The sequence below is a fragment of the Melozone crissalis genome, unplaced genomic scaffold (genome assembly GCF_028551555.1).
Source record: "Melozone crissalis strain CALT ecotype California unplaced genomic scaffold, PUWL_Pcris_2 ptg000042l_1, whole genome shotgun sequence".
Lineage (NCBI taxonomy): Eukaryota > Metazoa > Chordata > Aves > Passeriformes > Passerellidae > Melozone > Melozone crissalis.
In genome coordinates this window covers 32775578-32793965 of record NW_026535820.1, presented here as the reverse complement: position 1 = coordinate 32793965, position 18388 = coordinate 32775578, and the positions used below count along the sequence as shown (strand labels likewise).

The following is an 18388-nucleotide window of genomic DNA, read 5'->3' as shown; positions in this document are numbered from 1 at the left end:
CCATGAAACCCCTGGCTGTGCTTCTGCTGGTGCAGAGCAGTCTGCACCCACTGCTGGCACTCATACAACTTGTTTTTCACCAGACTGCCCCTTTCCTGTCTCGGGGTGCTGCTTGGCCTGTCAGCCCCCAGCCTGAGCTGCTGCACGGGGCTCTTTGCTCCTATGTGTGAGACTTTGGATTTGCCTTGATGAAATTCCCGAGGTGCTGTTAACACAAACCTTTGGCTTGTCGGTGAAGGGCAGCAGAGCCCTCCTGAGTACAAACATGAGCTTGACTTGGCTGAGCTCAAGTAAATGAGTCATGAGCAAAGGGCTTCAGTTTGCTGTTCCAGCAGCTTCCCTGAAGCAGAAAGCTGTGTCCTTTGGGGAGCTGCGTAAGGGAAGTCTTGGCCTCTGTCCTGTTCCACTTGGCCCCACAGTTTCTGGAGTTGCCATCATGTTCCTTTTAGCTCATTCAGCTTCTGCATTTTTTCTGTTCTGTGCAAGAAGTTCTTGAATCATTCATGTAACCAATTGCAGTTTTCCATTTTAATGGTTTCCTATAGAGTTAATCAATGACTCTAAAGGAGAGGTTTATGTTTGCATATCACCAAACTCATTTGTTCAGAAATCAGTGGCATCAAGGAGTTAAGTGCCCTTAGATTCAAGTCCAAAAAGGAAGGTAGGTTTGACAAACACTTGCTGGCAGGAGTTGGACTCAACATAACAAGAGGGTCAGCTGACTTTGACCTTTGTGTTTACAGCATTAGCTGATATTTAGAGCCTGTTGTTTGTGTCTCTTCTCAGCTTGAGGTAGTCCAGTCTTGCCACTCAGAAGAGATTATTCTTTTTTTAACTGCCAGGCTCAAGATAGACAGGACAAAGCGCACTTCTGTTCTCTTGCTAACGGTGTCCTGAAGCTATTTGAGTTAAATTAGAAGCGTTCCTCTGTCTAGATCATTAAGTGGAAATAAAAGGTAAATTCTTCTCAGGTCCTTGATGCCTTGATGTTTTGGTGGCTTGTAGTAAAAGGAAAGAATCATCCCATGAAAAATAAATACTTTGCTTTAAACAGAAGAAATACCTTTTTGAAGATTTAACTATAAATATTTTCTAAAAGTGAGAAGTCACAGAGTGAGTAAGGTTAATAAGAAGGCTTACAGAAACTATGTGAGGTTTTAAATGGGGTCTGTTTACAAATGGAAGGAAATTAAATTATTTTTAACAGATTAAAGCTGTGCCAAAATCACTTCTGATTTATTATTTCTAAATAGAAAGCAGTACTATTTGCATTGTGCCACTTTTAATGCAGATAGCTGATAAAAATGTGATTTTTTTTGTCTTAAAGGTTGCTGTTATGCTGCACTAAAACTTCATATCAGCCTAATTTATATAGATCTTACATAACTTAGTCATATTGTTTTACATATTTTTGATTAAATGGCATTTAGACTCACATCACCCTATTTGCTGGACACTAAGAACTTGTATTAAGAACTTACCCAATATTTTCTGGACTTGAGAAGGTACAGGAACTAATGCTGCTAAATGTTTTTGAAAAGGCAAAGCTAGACTGTCAAATGACATTTCAAGGTGCATGTACAAATTTATCACCAATGATAAATCATGGATTAGAAAGTGAATCCTTTCTACTCAGTGAGGAATACAGGGCTTACCAGTATAAGTTGCTCCTAATACACCTGGTAGAATTAATGCACAAACAAGTTGAAAACATATCAAAACAAGACTATAAAGAGTTTCTTCAACTGTCAGGAACTAGTCAAAAAGAGGAACTAGTACTTTGATAAGTTTTGATAAGCTAATCTCTTTTCCAAATGTTGTGGCATAGAGCAGAGGTATGCAGCACTCAGAAATTGATTATCAGTAGGCTGTGTACCCAATATTAAGTGCTGTAAAGCCTTTTATTTGTTGATTTGAAGATTAAAATGCAAGCTTGGGAAACAATTTCTCTGAGTAACACTGCAAATAACTCTTGTAGTCTAATTTTCCTAAATTTGTTTTCTATTGTGATCTCAATTAATTAATTATGTTCATATTTTTTCTAATGTTTATGGTTGTACACACACTGTTCACAGTTTATGAATAAAAGAAATTCACAGAAATGGTTGCAACACAATGGAGAAAGCAGTGGACAAATTTTCTGTTTCCTTCCTGTAATGTTATCATCATTAATTTAAAGCATGAGGAGTTCTGAAATCTGGAGGTGTACTTGTTTTGTCATATCTGCATATCTGTGGAAATATTCTGAGCTTAAAGCAGTCAATAAGCCTTTGTGGTGAGGGGAGACATGACACTTTTCTCCCCCTTCCAACTCTGTCATGTTTGCGTGCTAACACATCAATGCCACCCAAATCCATGTTAATATTTGTGATTCATACATATCCCTGTCTCTCTCTCCTCTTTGCTGTGGGTGGGAGTCTCCTATCTTCCAACTCCTACAGAAGCTTAAACTACATTTTGAACACATTAGAAGAGGGTACTTACACAGTCTCCCATTGGTTTGCATATAGCAGTGTAAATAGGAGGCAGTGGAAGAAATTATCCCTCTTTTTTCCACTGGTTTTACTGTTTCTAGGGAATACAGTCTCCACTGCACCTGAGGAATGGGCTGTTCCATGTTTTTTTGAACTGGCACCTGAGATGTTATTTTGTCACCATGTACTTCTCAGCTCAGCAAGCTGACTTGTGCTTCCAGCTCCATTTGCTGGAGCAGATTTGTTTTGGCTTTATTAGTTTGTTTGAGGTGAAGGCTGTTTTTTGTTTTGTTTTGGTTTTGTTTGTTTGCTTCTTTCTTTGCTTGTGGATTTCTTTTTTTAAGATTAGTATGTGGAACTCTACTGCCAAACTGTCCTATTCTTGAAGCTGACATACGGGGTGTTTGAAAAGAGCATTTCTTTTTAACTGCTGTGTTGTCCTTCACCCTCAAAGCATACCAGTCAAATCAGGGCTGCAGGAAGATCTTTGGCAAAAGGCTGTTGTCCTCCTCTGTCCTTGTCCCTGCATGCACATGCTGGCACAAACGTGAAAGTACGCATCCTGCTTTGACAAAATGGAAAAGATGGTGTGAACTCATCCCCTTCAATGTGAGGTCAGCAGTAATATTCAAACAAGTGTAAATATTAATAGTAATTTGTCAACTTGCTTTACCTGAATTGGGAACCATTTGCATAAACTCTTCTAATTGGGCTGTGGAAAGGGGGCAGCCAGGTGATGTGTTGCTGATCACAACCCAAGTAAAGAATGCTTTTCCTGGCTCTACTGTGGCATCTGGTCTGTGGCACTGGCGCGTTTCTGCTTGCATTTCATCAAAGCTTTGAAATCCCAGACCTGCTAGTTTATATTCTCACTACTGGTTTCGAGCTAGATCTTGTGCCTCCCTCCTACTCCAACATCTTCCACAGCTGCCAATTTTTACGCAGTTTCCAGTAACCAACAGAAAACCTTTTTAGGTCTCTTTTTCTGCACCACTACTTTGTACTAGAAGACTTTAATGACAGAAAACCCTTTGCTCCCCTTGAGACACTCTGAGTGTCATATTGAGTAAGACATTTGAAATCCCGTGAGGTGTTCATAGCGCTGGTTCATTTTGAGAGTGGTTTCCTTGGACAAGGTCATTGTCAATTTAATATTTCACCTGGTCAGGACTTGCACATTTTCCTTCATTTTATCTCCTAAAAAATTGTAAGAAGATTTTAACTCATTCACACTACCTCCTCTACCTATATGATGCCACAGTAAAAAAATAAAATTGATCCAGAGCTGTACAAAGTACTTTTCTTTGCTTGACAGTGTAGTGTCAGCCATGCTTGACAGAATGATTAGAATCATTCTATTAGCATTTTATACCATTTCAGCCTGTTAAGATTCTGGGTGACAGTCAGTACATGTTTGGCAAAAGAATGTCAAGAATCTGCACTGTTCCCTGTGCAAGCTTAAAGCAATTTATCTCGGTTGGAGTACATGGTATAAAAGAAAGCAGGCTGTCTTGAGGAACTTGATATTTGCATGATTTTTTAATTTATTTTTTTCTCTGGGCAGCTTAGGACTGAATGAGTCTGACAAAATCATGGAGGTTTTAAGGCAGGGTTATCTCCATAGAGAGATGGAAAAACTTACATGTTTCTCTATCCAGTTACTGAACTAGTAAGTGATTTTTCTACTATGATGATTCAGGCAGTTCAGTCATTTACAGTTTATTAGAGTTTAGTCAAGCCATTTTTAGTGGCATTTAGACAAGTTAAAAAAGTCGATTTACACAGGGATGAATTCTACTCATGCATATAAGCTTTGCTTGTGGGGAAGCAGAGCATTACTTGCCAAAGTAATAGCAGCAGTCGGGGAAGTTTCAAATATAACCACAGTGGGAAGACAACTGGGCAGATGACAGAGGATTTGGTAGTTTGGAACTTCTTCATGGTGTGTCAGTGAGGTTTCTGTAGAGCTGGTTACAGCCAGCAGGAATTCCTGGTTCAGTGAGACACGTCTGCGGGAGTTCCTGTTGGGGCTCCTTTTGAAGGAGGGATAGTGTCCTCAGAGACACCACAGTTCTTGGGCTCCTACATTCATCTTGGGTGGCAAGCAGGGAAGGAGATGAGGAACAAATTTTGTTGTGAGTGGGCCACAAGTATGCAACACATTTAAGAAACGAAAGGAAGATAATTAGGGTGACCTAATTACGCTAAGATGGGCACGCTAGCAGACCTTAGCCTCTAGGATGGATTTTGCTTGCAGTTTTCAGACTTGCATTGAATATATTTGCTTTTAAACATTCGGGTGGTTGATCTGGGGTCAACTGCAAGTTTGAGCTGTGCTTTCTGTGGGCATTTCACCTGCACCCAGCTCAGCTCTATTTCACTTTTATGTCGCATGGCCTTTTTTGGGGGGGAGCCTAAGGGGTGAACCCCCAAGGGTCAATACTTCAAGGTGAGTAATACTTACAGAAAATCTTAACTAAGCTTAATTAAGGGCTGTAAGAAATAGGGCATTGGTCAGTCTGCTTGTAGAAATCCTGTACTACTCTGCTGAATGTGAGTGGTGAGATTTATTTGTCAGTCTGCTACCTTTTCTTGATCTTGCAAAGGAACAGCTGTTTGTTAATCATGTTGCAATTTACAGTGTGGAGGCAGTATGTTGCTTTTATAACTTTAAAGCTATTGAAATTTAGTGTTCATGCATGAATGTGACAGGACCACATATCAGACAGATCCACCACTTCAAGATTTTGAAGTGTTCCCTAATCTCTACCAGTTATATAAAACTCAGATCAAGGAGGGCCTTTAGATAGGAAAACAACAAATTAAGTTTGGCTTGAAGTAATACCTATGACAACCTAGCCTACAGGGCTAATGAAATTGGAAACCATTTTGAACAGGTTTCCATTCCAGTGTCTCTCCATACTTCCAGGGCTGGTCCTTCTCTTTCCTTTGCCTCTTAGGCTCCACTTTGAGTCAACTCCCCACTGCAGATAAGTCCATGGCACCTCAGGTTCTCGTTAGCAAGGTTGCTAATTGGCACTGGGATTTTGGGGGTTTTTCATACTCCCAAAACCGTGACTGTGAAGCACCCTGCCTACTGACAGGCTGAATGTCATCCCCTCTGTGTAGCTGCTGAAATAAAACTTTATTCTCTCCATGATTTTTCTTTTGCCCAGTATTAAGGGGGAAAAAGAATATGATGCTAACTGTGCTGATATGTACTCTATCCATTTCCAGCCTAAGACTTCTATAAAATGGTAAATTATTGTAGTCTCATGCTATGTTAATTCAAGCCAAATTAAAGCATACCATGAATTTGATTTGGCTTTTATGGGCTAACTTAATGGTGGTTTATCCAAAGGATCACACGTTATTCCTCATTAGATAAATTAACTTAGCAGAATTTCATTCACTATGGACAAAGTTCAACTGTTTTACATCACAGAAAGATTTTAATTAAAAATCATGGACTTGTGATGGAGGTTATTATACCAGATTTTCTTGACCTTTGAGTCAAAAAAATTATTTTTTGCTATTCTTAATTCATTATGCCCTTTCTAACCTCTTACTTTGTCAGCTGTATTTTAATTCTGATTTTTGTCTGTGTTTCGAAAGTTCTGGTTGGGGAATTTAAAAAAAAACCACACACACCAAAAAGAACCTCTTTCAAGCAATATTGCTTCAGAAAAGTCATGCTGGGAGCTACACATACCACTTAGCACTCTTGATGTTGAATATAATCCTCTAAAGTAGAAGAGTTTCATCATATTTTCCAAAAATGCCAGGTGCTTTCGGACCTTTTATTAAAATTCAAATATATTCTCAAGGACGCTACAGATATCCTTGTGATAGCTTAAGAGATTGTCTCACATTTTCCAGGTAAATGACTTTCAGAAGTTATAAGAACAATTCTGAAGGGCCTTGGAGTCATCTGTGCCTCTTGTCATCCCTGGTGAATGTTTATTTGGAAATTTCTGCGGTTGGGAGCACTGAGACATGGGCCCTGTTGCCATATGACAGAGGCACACAAGGGAGACTTTATTTCATCATAACCCTTAACCAGAAGGATGAGAAGAGTTTTGGTTTTTCTGGATTTTTTTTTTTTCCATATCTCTTCACCTTCAGAATAATTTTTTAATTTCATGTCAGAAAAGTATCAAGAAAGATTTTTTTTTTTTGCCCCTACTCTTTTTTTGTAAAAATAAAGCCTTTTCCATGAGTAAGTAGGTCATGATAAAGAAAGAATTCGTACAGCAGACTTCCCCTACAACTGCTTCTTGCTGCTTGCTGAGGATCAAGTGATTTTTCAAAATATCTTTGCATTCTTATCTTGGTTTCAGTTGCAGCTTATTACTGCAGAGAGGGATGCCAGGCAGTCTATCATGTATATCACTGGTACTTTAAACGTTTTGCTCTAGTGCACCTCTATTTTCTTCCACCTACAAGAACTTCTTGATTTTTATTTATAAATTTGGATTTTTTTCTCCTTCTTTGTTCTCTTACTTCAGTCTTTCATTTTATTTACTGTAAAGAGCACTGCTGCCTACATTTTCAGTACGTAACAATTTTCAGTGTACTGAAAAGACACACTTAGAGTTTAGGGATGGTACCCTTCCCTGCATGAGATGATTTTCCTATTCCCAGAATTACCTGGGGAAAAAAACCCCAATCCTATTAAAACTGAATACGTAGTCAGTTTCAAACATAAGGAAAGGAGAAAACTGGTGAAACTATACCTTTAAAGGCAGTTTCAGAAAATTTATTTGCAAAACATAGAATGAAGTACGATGTATTAGTTTTGATTGTTCTTGCTAAAAGTCTTATCTTTTGCATACTCTAGATGTGGAAAACAAAATCCAGTGTCATATTTAAATGACACATCTTTTCACTTTTCTGAATTCTTCCCTATATTCTAGAAAGTGCCGGGGAGGGAATGAAAGGAAATCTAACAGAAATATTTCAGCAGAATGTGACTATGAAAACGTAGACTATTTCTGGCAGTGTAATGATAAATAATAAATGGTAATAATGAAAGGAAGAAAAAAAACAGAGACAAGTTCAGAATTGAAGAATTGACATTAGTGACTCTGTGAACCTGCCACTATGGTCTCCTTTAGCTCTCCGTCTGTACTTGAGCAGCAGCTGGCAAATACCTTGTAATTCTACTACAGCACTTGTCTGGGAGACAACAAAATAACCAGCAGATTGCAACAATAAATTTAAGTGATAATGATCATGGGGTTCAAGTGTCTGAAGCAATTAACACCTTCTGAGGTTACTTAAATGCAAAAACCAGAACTGATTTCCTAGGGGCATTTTAAAAAGTATTTTGATTAAAATAAAGTCTGAAGATATTTTCTTCAATTATTGAATAATTAAAATAATTGTTTTGTTAGCAACCGTTGTAATGTTGAACTTCTTGGGAAAAATTGGAATACCTGGAGAAAGCCAAGCCAGCTTATTCTTAAAACCAGAATATATTACTTGTTTTCTAAATATGTTTGGATATATTATTTTACTGTTCCTTTGGAATTTTTATGCTTTTCCATAATTCCATTTATTTCCATAAAACATAATGGCAATGGAGAGTATAGGTTAGGTTGGGAGGAAGAATTAAGTAAGGTATTGGTCTCCCTGTTTATACTGAATTTTCAAAAATATCTGATAGGTGTTTGAGCACCAGAATGTCAGAAAAAAACCCAATACAGTACCAAGACTTAGTTTTGTGTTTTATATGTTTACGCCATAAAACTGTGAATGTAAGCATCCACAAGCAGCTTTAAGGATACTTGGAAAAAATTCTAATTCAAGAGGAGATTGTTTTGGGGAGCATCCATCCATTTCAATTAATGCTGATAATTAAAAAACATCTGTAAAACCATCTTGTGTAATATTTTATTATATTAATAAAACATTAATTAATGGAATTAATATTTTAATTAATAAAATGCAGAAGTGAGTAAGTTAAATAAATGGACTGTACGTTGTGGGTGAGCCAATACAATAGGGATGTTGTAATATCCCCTCTGGTCCAGGAACATTTGAACTAACACCAATTTGATTCAGGTAAGATGGCAAGTCCAACTGCGCAACAATCCAACAAAACTCAGTAACTTATACTCATTTTGCACAACAGGATCACTCTAAGGCCCAAAATTGAGCTTTCTGTTAGCAATTCACAAGAAGGTAACTATGTTTTGAATTACTGTTCAAATTCTTACATCCTAGCCAATGTTACGTGAATTCCATTGCTGTATAGCCCTCGAACAGCTCCTGCACAGGACTGGTGGTACAGCCAGGAGAAAAAAAAAAAAAAAAGAAAAAAAATAAAAAGGCTGTGGATCTCTGCTTCAGTATGGACCCTCATGGGCTGCAGGGGGCCAGCTTTTCTCACCATGGGCTGCAGCACCTGGAGCATCTCCTGTCCCTCCTTCCTCACTGACCTTAGTGCCTGCAGGGCTGTTGCTTTTGTATCTTTTTTCTTGTTCCTCTTTCACAGCTGCTGTACAGTGGGACTGTTTTGCCTGTTACTAAACGTGGTATCACAGAGTTTCATCAGCTGAATGGGCTCAGCTTTGGGCAGTGGGCAGTTTTGGAGCTGGCCAGAACTGGCTGTCAGTTCTGGGGAAAAATGTGGGGAAAGCTCCTGGTATCTTCTCACTGAAGTCACCCCTGCTGCTCCTCTGCTACCAAAACTTTGCCACATCAACCAATAGTTGCATTATTAAAAGGGAGTGATCTTCATTTCATAAATAAACAAAATGCTTCTTGATGTTCTTCTGAACTTCTGTGTGTGTTACAGTTCCACATCAGGGAAAAGCTTTACCTTTGTTTGAGAGAAGACTTCACCTTTGCAGCTGAATGCAAGTTTACTCTGAAAAGAGGAAGTCAAATTAATATCTGATACTACTGCATGTTTAATCGGGATGGAAACATAGACAGAGTCAGTTTTGATTACACAGGATTTATCTATTTGCTACATCCCAATTTCATTTAATATTGGAGTTCTTAAATTGGAATCATTCAGTGTAAATGTTATATACTCCAAGAAATAGTAACAAAACTGAAAATATAAGTCATATAATAAAAAAAGGGTATTGTTGGGAAAAGTAAATATACTTCTCTTATAAGGAGAGACAGGAAGTCTTTGTTTATCTTGCTTGGTGAACTCCGTTCCAAACAGTGAACTGGGTAAAAAGAAAATATCTTGAGCAAGAGACTGAGCCTTCACAAGGTGTTTAGACAGGCTCTTAGGACATAAGGGGACAGAGGAGCAAGTGGTCTCCCTTGCTTTGGTATCAGTCATTGAAGTGGCTGGTGGGACCCAAGGCAGAATATAAGTTGCTAAATGAGAAGCCAAGCACCAGTACCTTAGAGGTAGCACGTGGTGAGCTGTGCAGCAGGCAGAATCAGATAAAGAAGTTGCTAGATAAAGTCTAGAAGTATGTCAAGAGGTGTCAAGGTAAGAGAGTTCATTTACTGGGAAATATTTCACTGAATAGATTAAGTCCTCCTCTGCTGTTGCCAGTCCTTCTAAAGCAAAACCAAATATGATTGCATTATTTTAGTTAAATTAGAATACGATAGAGAAATCACATACAGAAAAGCCTACCTTTTGGGATGAGTTAACTTCAGTTTTAAGACAGAGAAGTTTAGTGTACCTGCTGGAAGGAGTTGCTTTTATTTTTCAAATGCAGAACATGGGAATGGCTATAGCAGTTCAGACCAGACTTGATGCAAGTACTTGGCTTTGTCAGTTCACCAGCAGGAAAGGGTGAGATCTTTGTCTTGCTTCCCTAGAATAGTATCCTGGCCACCAGCAGTCTGTGATTCAAGTGTTTAGTGAGAAAATTGCCATCTCTCCATTAAGAAGTTTTGAATTGATTTTCTGATCTATGAACTAGTCCAATTTAATTTCATGTATTTGTGAATACATGAAATGTATTTTATGAACTTTTAGCATTCATAACATCCTCTGGCAAGGCATTTCACACCTACTTTGCACAGTGTGAAGTGTTCTAGAACAATTGAAAAGTAGTGCTTTTTCTTTCAATGGATAATTATGTTGTCACCAGATGCTGTGGTTGTCAAAGTGGAGGTTCCAAGAGCAGTCGTACAAATTCATGGAGAGAAAATCCAGCTACAGCAATTAAATGCAAAAATATAATTGCTGGCCTTTAAAGTACCAAAATCACAGATACTTGAAAACAGAGACAAACCTCAGGGGAAGCATGCCCTGCCCATATAAAGCAGGCAGAGTTTGCCAAATTGATTGACATTTTTTGTAGCTCTGAGCAGTTGTCTATATATGTTCTTCACTGAATTGTCTGTATTTATTGAGGACTTTAAAGAAGTCAGTGAAAATTAAATTAAAATAATTGTTGGTGTTCCTCATCTCTTAGCTCCATTTGAGCTGATGTTGTAACGCAGTTGTTGATGTTTCTAGGCAAGACTTTGTAGAGGATAGGAATAAGGCTTCATACCTTTGTTCTTTTTGTTCAAAGTCTCTTAAAATATTTATGAGCACTTAGGGCAGATTGCTGCTGAAAGCTCTGATATCACTTGATAAAATTGGATATTTTATTATGCAGATGACAGCTGTTTGTTAGTCCCTCTTTTCATAAAGGCTCTCTACCATCAATTGTCAGTAGCTCAATAGACATCAAAATAGTTCCTCATGTTTACTTTTACTCAGAAAAAGTGGAGTTGTGCCAGAATACAGCTTGCTGAGAAACAGTTCAGCATAGCTATCCAACAGCTAGAAATCTAAACATAATCACACATGTGACCAGAGTATCTGTCCCTGCAATGCTCACTGCTGTGCAACTCCAACAAGATCAGTTAAATTGCAAGTATCTGCTGTTGTGCTAGCCTGTAATTACTCAAACCTGTCGATGTTATGGAGTTGGCAAAACCTTTTATTGTATGAGAGCCACATAAATTTCTATTCTGCGCACCAAGGACTTGCAGTGTGTTATGCTTATGGCAATGAGGATTTCAGTGCACACCCCAGTGTCTCTTTCACTGTCTGCCGGACAGCCCTCCTGGCAGCCAACAACCCTCACAGGTCACTCCTGCTGCTTCTCCTGACTTTGGTGATGTGGGGCCTTCACATGGGACACCCTTTCTCCCAGCTGCAGAGGGCCTTTGGGTAGATGGGAGGTCTCTCCTGTGTATTCAGCTGCTGTGCTGTTCTCTCCAGAAATTTTTCTTGCCTGTGTGCACCCCTAACGCCTCAGGCAGTTCTTCCTCCCTGTGTATTCACATCCTTTTCTCAGTGGAGGATTATAGTTTTTATTTGTCATTTATCTGCTCCTCTGAAGAGGATTCAGGAAGGTTCACACTTCAATCCACAAATTCCTTTGACTCTTCTCCTTTGCAGCAGTTCATCTGGCTATTTTTCCTAATTAAAATAGGCAGTTCCATGTACACTTTGTCAGATGCCAGCTGTGATATTAAGCTGTCTTTGTCATAGCAAGAGGCAGGACACTTCACAAACCTTTGCTTAGTGATTTGGTTTTATTTTCCCTTGTGAATTTTCCAGGTAGTCTGCATCAAGTCAGTGTGCTAAGAGATACGCTTAATGTAATTATTTCATTAATATGTATGTTTGCTATTTATATTTTGCTTATTCCTGGCTTTTGGCTGACAGTAAGCACAGCAATTAATGTGTTTGGGGTAGGCAGCTCTCAGCCCCTTCTCCCGAAGAAAATTGTGATAAGTGGCAAATCACATGTACTTGAAATTCTAGTTTTGGTAAATGTATTGCAACCACGGTCAGTGGTTCAATGTGCAGCCAAGTTCAGGGGCACAGCATAGCTGCCCTGTTTTATACATGGCTTGAAAGGGAGCTGGCTGAGTTCAGGTCAGTGAAGTAGACAAATTGATGACAATTCAGGCAAAATATCAAAACTTAGTGGTAAAAGCAGTGTTGGCTCCTTCAGATTATATTTTTCATGATGCAAGTTTGTGACTTTTTATGAGGGATTCTCTCCCCTTCATTGTTATCAGTCATGCTACAATTAGTAAGACAGTCAGCTTCTTGTTATCATCATGTGGCCAGGACTTTCTAGCTCTTGCTTTTTAATGTGGATTTTGGTTCTTATGCAGTCTTGAGTTGTCTTGTAGATTGCTGCCAAGAGTTTTCCCTGGACCCAGCTGGAGTCACTTGGAGACAACAATTTAGCAAGTTGTTGAGTGGCAATATGATGGGAATTTAGGTGATGTCTTTCAACAGCACTGCCCTCTTGTATGGTTACATATGTAGGGTTTGGGAATTGAAGACCATGAGCAGCAGCAGTGGCCACCTGGGATTTCTCAAAAAATCCAGTTGTTCTCAGGGCTCCAGGAGCTCGCTAAGAATATGCTCCTCAGACTAGAGGCAGGAAGAAACCTTTTCTCCTGCTTGTCTGTCTGGCTTGGTAGGGCTATTATTTTTATCCGAATGTTTATTCTTTAATGCTTGTGACAGACTGTTCTGTTGCTTGCAGGGAAGAATGTTATACTCAGTGTATGTTGTGAAATGTGACATTAAACAAATGTGAAAGTCTGCTTTCTCCCATCTTTCTCATTTTTTCCTTTCATTTCTGTCCACTGTGGCCAGCCACAGTATTAAGTTCTTGTTCTTTATCTCTGAGACATACTTTAGACTTTTGGGACAGTTTTGTTCAAGGAATAGGCAGAGTCTACTCTAATTATTCATGGTGGCCTAGAAGAGGGAGAACTGAGACTAGTCAGGAGGAAAGTACAAAGGTGAAAACATGGTAGCCTTTTAACTGAATCACATTGAAGAGAAGCCCAGGTGTTATTGTAGGTACTTTTGATTGACCAGTAATATATTTCAGCAGCGTGAACCTTTCACTTTGGGAGAAATGAGCAAACATTTTGGCATACCTTCCCAAGAGAATTGTTGTGTGATTGAAAAGGGGTTGTTGTCATGCTAGTATATTCATAACCATGAAAAATCAAATTAGAAAGATCTTATACCAATTCTGGACCTCCCAGCAAGCTGACCTGCTGCAGCTCACAATTTCTTAAGTTTACTGCAGTGATAAACATTTTGTAGGCAAATAGAAGTTAAAAATGCATCAGATGTTTTGTGATGTAAGGGTGGATTTTATTTCAGATAACATACCATAAGTGCTTATCATTTATTTATTCGTAACTTCTACATGGCCCTTCACAGGCTGCAACTTTCGACAGTTATTTTACTATTAACATAATTTGTGTTTCATATATGCCTTATATTCTTCTCAAACTGCTACTTAGTGATACATTTTAAATGCCACCTAATAAAAAAATAAAAATAATTATAGTAACTGGTTTTAAGTTGGTATGAAAACCAGTTCAGCAGTCTCTTCTGCTGCAGCTTCATGTCATAAGGTGGAAGAGGGAAAATACTTGGCTAAATGTCAATTAAGTGCAGATACCTAAAGCTCTGTGTCCTTGGCTGCTTTTAGATTTAGGAAGTAGCTGAGCCTTCTGGTTGCACTTGGAATAAACTGGTCTTTGAGTAGGGAGTGAAGGAGTAAGAATGGAGGATGCTGCTTCTTCCAATGATCACAGTCTTAATTTCCTCACAATGTGAGCTTGTCACCAGCACATTAAACTGACAGGGGAGCCTCTGCTGTACTGAGAAGTTTTGGGTTTTTTTCTGCATTAAGAAAGAAAACATTGGGCTATATTATGCAATTTAAGGGAGTCTATTCATTAAATATCTGTATCATTTTGAATAAGTGGGAGCAATAATTCTATTCTTGCAGATAGAATGCAAATAAAATAATTTTTCTTTTAGCATATTAATTCAGTAAGGAGATTAATATAAGCTTCCAAACTTCTTAGTCAAAATCTTTATTCTCTCTGCAGAATGCAATACAATTACTACTTGGATGCTGATAGTAAATGAACTGTTTTATTGAATAGTCATAAAGAAATATTGGAGGCTGGTGTGTGATAGTTCTTCTAAAGAGTACATTCAAGGAACACTTTGCAGAGGAGGCAAAAGAGGGCAGAAAACTTGTGTTTCAAAAAGAGATAGGAGTGGCTGTTAGTGGAGCAGTGGCAGCTGCTATTGTATTCTGTTGGTACTTCTGACTTCCAGTATAGTTTGGAATCAAGTTCAACCTTCAGGCACATAATTTATTAATACTCTATTGCAAGCTTAGGAATTAGGGTTATTATGAATTATTAATACTACTTTATTCAAGGATTGATATATCTTTTACAATACTGACTAGCATGAGCCTTTTTTTCTTAATTTTCAGTCTTGGTCTGAGTTTAGAGTAAAATCCTCGACACCTGAAATAATGATCAAGCTAATTATCAGGGAAGCCAAGAACAGGTCAGGTTAGAAGGACCTCAGAGTGTCATCTAGCCCAGCCTGCCACTCAAAGCTGTGTGAGCTATGAGAGCAGAACAATTAATCCTTAGCACTTCAAAAGAATATTTTATCTTTTGAAGACTTGGTGCTACAGTCCTAAATGACAGGCTCTCTGCTACCTATTTTTGCACAGAATACTGAGGTTGGACTTAAAGGTGAAGCTCCTTAGGAGTCTTCTTTAAAGACAGAACTTTCTTTACAGAGACCATCAGTAGTCTTAAACTTTCCCCCAGCTATGAAAGCCCTGCTGACAATCCGGTGTTACATTACAAATTTTGCTTTGGGAAATGGTAGCTCTAAATGGAGAGAATGTTTTGGTCAACTATTTGCTACTGGACTTTTTTGTTATTTGTCAAATGGTGGTACCAAAATTCTAGTTTTATAGAATGAGGTTTTGTGATGGTTTTGTTCTGGTTTTGCAATGAGGCATTTTTCCTGTTCTTTTACTATGGCTCATTAGGAGTCCAGAAGAGAGTGCTCGAATTTTTCCTGTTTAGGTCTTATGTTTATGTCTGTGGAGCCCCTGATTTTTTTTTTTTCTTGCCCAACTAACTACTCAGCAGTTTACTTCTTAGTTAATTTATTTGTGATATTGAATATTGTCTCTCTCTTTTTTTTTGTTTTTTCCAGTGTGACAATGCAAAAGGACTCAAAGCCTTCTACGATGCAATAAAATTTGGACCTAATCATCTGATGGTTTTTGGTGGTGTATGTGCAACAGTTACTTCTATCATTGCTGAATCTCTGAAGGGATGGAATTTGGTTCAGGTAAGGCATGGAATGGAGTATATTCTAATGCTGTCTTGTGTGCATTTAAAAAAAATTAGAAACTTAGCTTTGACGCTTTTAAAGCTTAGAATTTTGTGGAATTTTTATGTTTCAGTTTTGAAGGCTGGTTAATGTGTAAAGGTTAGTTACTTGTATATAGTGCTAGATTTTAAGCCTTGTCATTTCATTGTAATCAAAAATGCTTGTGAGTTTGGGACAGCAGTCATGTGTCTCGGTAGGTTAATTAAATAAGAATAATGTGTCTCAAAAAGCCGCCTAGGTGAAATCAAGTTCAGGCATGGTAGGGGGGCAAACCTAGGACTTTTGAAAAGTTAGAAGAAACTCATCAGGCTTAAATTATGGTTCTTCAGGGTATTTACTCAGTCTGTACTCAGTCAGAACACAGTAATTCCTATGCACTTTAAAAGTGCTGGAAGTGCATAAATTCTAAATAGTGACTAGGTTCACGTCTCAGTATTTGACTCACGAAGCACATTTATTCCCAGTTGCTCTTCTTTCTGACTTTCTCAAAGGTCAAGTTTGTGGAAAGGTTTCCTCTGCTGAGGAATCAGAATTTATTAATACTGATCTCTGAAATGCAGATGATAACAGCATGATTTTCTTCATTTATTCAATCATCTGACAAGTGATAATTTTCAGATGGATGGCTGATCACATAGCCATTGAGTTTTGCTTTTCTGATGTGGAAATACCTTGGCTTTCTACTCAATGTTCATATTGCCCAAAAATACTCCTGTATATATATTTTTTCTTAAAAACTCTGAATTATTCTACAGCAAAATAAAAAAATACAAAACAATTACCTGAGGTTACAGTTACAAACAGGCTCCTCTTTTCCACCTGGAATACTCACTGAGAGTAGTGCAGCAAGAACAAATGAGACATAATTAATTTTGTGAAGAAGATGATGATCAGAGTACAAATGGGAAAATCTTAGGAGGATAATTAAAGTAGCTTGTTAACTGTGTTTGCAATGCTTGTCAGATCAGATATTTTTTCCTTCTGCTTTGGGATTTTTTTCTGATATAAAAAGCAATTCCTCTGTGGAAACCAAATAATAGTGTGTCTCTGGGGAGAATGGAGAAAATAACAGAAGCCTTGAAACTAGCCTTTAACACTCTCTCTTAAAATTGGCCTAGTTCATGACCTATAATGAAGTATGTGGCTGGAACTCTGTTGGTTTTTTTTTTTTTTTTCAATTTGTCACATGGAATTTCTGTATGATGCAGGATGTTTTAAACAGCTGGGTTTCATTGTGCTAAAGACCTTTTCATTTGCAGTCAAGTTCTGCCTAATACGATCTGGAAATCAATTTGTTCATGAAGTTGCTCAGTCTGAGGAAGGGTAATTAGAAAGCTTTTAAATTCCTGAATTTGTCAAGATATACGTCCAATTATAGAATGGTATGAAGTATTACTACCAGAGAGCATTTATTTCTCTGTGTTCTACCACTATAGCTGTGACTATGTCTTAAACATTATTTATGATATCAGTTCATCAAGGTGTTCTTGACTGCTTGGGCTTAGTATCCTGTGGGCACTAGATAAATCCTCACATGGCCCTTTATGTCAGGTTTTTATATCTTGACTGGCTGAATGATGAAAAAAACCCCACAACAGCATGGCTGGGAATTGTGGCAAGGGTTAGTAAATGGTATAGCAGCAATGGCAACAATCTAAATATTGTTTGTGAAAGTGTTATGTCCTGTAGTGACAGCAATATGTGTATCTGCAAATCAGCAGATGTAGCATATATAAGATAGTGGGGAAACAAAGTACAAATCCTTCCAGTCCTCAGGATCCACTGTCATGAGTGTCTCTGATTAAGAACAGAACTTGAATAGAAGGAGAAGATAGAAATCTGTGGTTCTCAGAAGTGGAGCAATAATATTCAGCCTGATAAAATACAAGGCTGTCCTCCCTCTAAACTTGAGACTTCACCTCAAGGAATCACAGCAAACTCACATAAATTGTTTTATGAAATCATGATGATGACGAAGTCATTTCATGTTGCAGTCAGGAAGAGGGAAAACAGCATAGAGACAAAAACTAACCTGACATTGTATTATTGAATAGAGGATTTTCATTTGGATGTCTGACTCCAAAGCTCTGTCCCTGTCCTTGTGCCTGCAGTCATGAAAACAAAGCTCTTAACCCTAGCAGGGACATTTGATTTGATTTGATTTACACAGGTGTCATGAGGTTCAGCAAAGTGATGACTCTCTTACATGCAAGATAAAAGCAGGATGATACTGGTAGTCTTGGGAAAATTAGGAATGAAAGAAGAATAATACAATATAAGTAAAAGAAAAATTACTTTCCTGACCAAATACAATATGAGGCTTGCTGACTGCAAAACCATTCTGAAAGCTTTTTAGCCCTGATTTCCAAGTTACTGGGTGACTGCTTTTCCTCTGTTTGGATGAATTTTTCTTTTCTGCCTTTTCTTCCTTCTCTACAGCAAGAAGTTGTCAAAACCAAACAGTGAAACAAAAGGCCAAGAGTATAAATGTGCTGGAAATTTTCATATTGCATTTTCTACTCAGGCAATTACAGTAGTGGTGAGGGAGGGGGAGGAAACAGATTCTTGCAATGTGTCTTCAGTCTCTACTCTCCTTACTCTATGCTTTTGATAATGATAGTGTCTTTTTTACTTAACTGGTTAAATCAGGTCACTGACAGCCTGCAACAATGTGAAATAGGGAAGATTATAGAGGTTGAGAAAAGTCTCAGTCTGAAGGTGACAT

At 38.1% G+C, this 18388-nt stretch overlaps 1 protein-coding gene across 1 annotated transcript in view; it reads left to right on the top strand.

The window, feature by feature from the left end:
• The window catches only part of GABBR2 (gamma-aminobutyric acid type B receptor subunit 2), a 457309-nt gene that overhangs the window by 87277 nt on the left and 351644 nt on the right, over positions 1-18388 (top strand). Inside the window, exon 2 of the mRNA XM_054285350.1 lies at positions 15484-15621. Within this exon, the coding sequence (XP_054141325.1) occupies positions 15484-15621 (138 nt within the window). The remainder of the gene's footprint in view (positions 1-15483; positions 15622-18388) is intronic.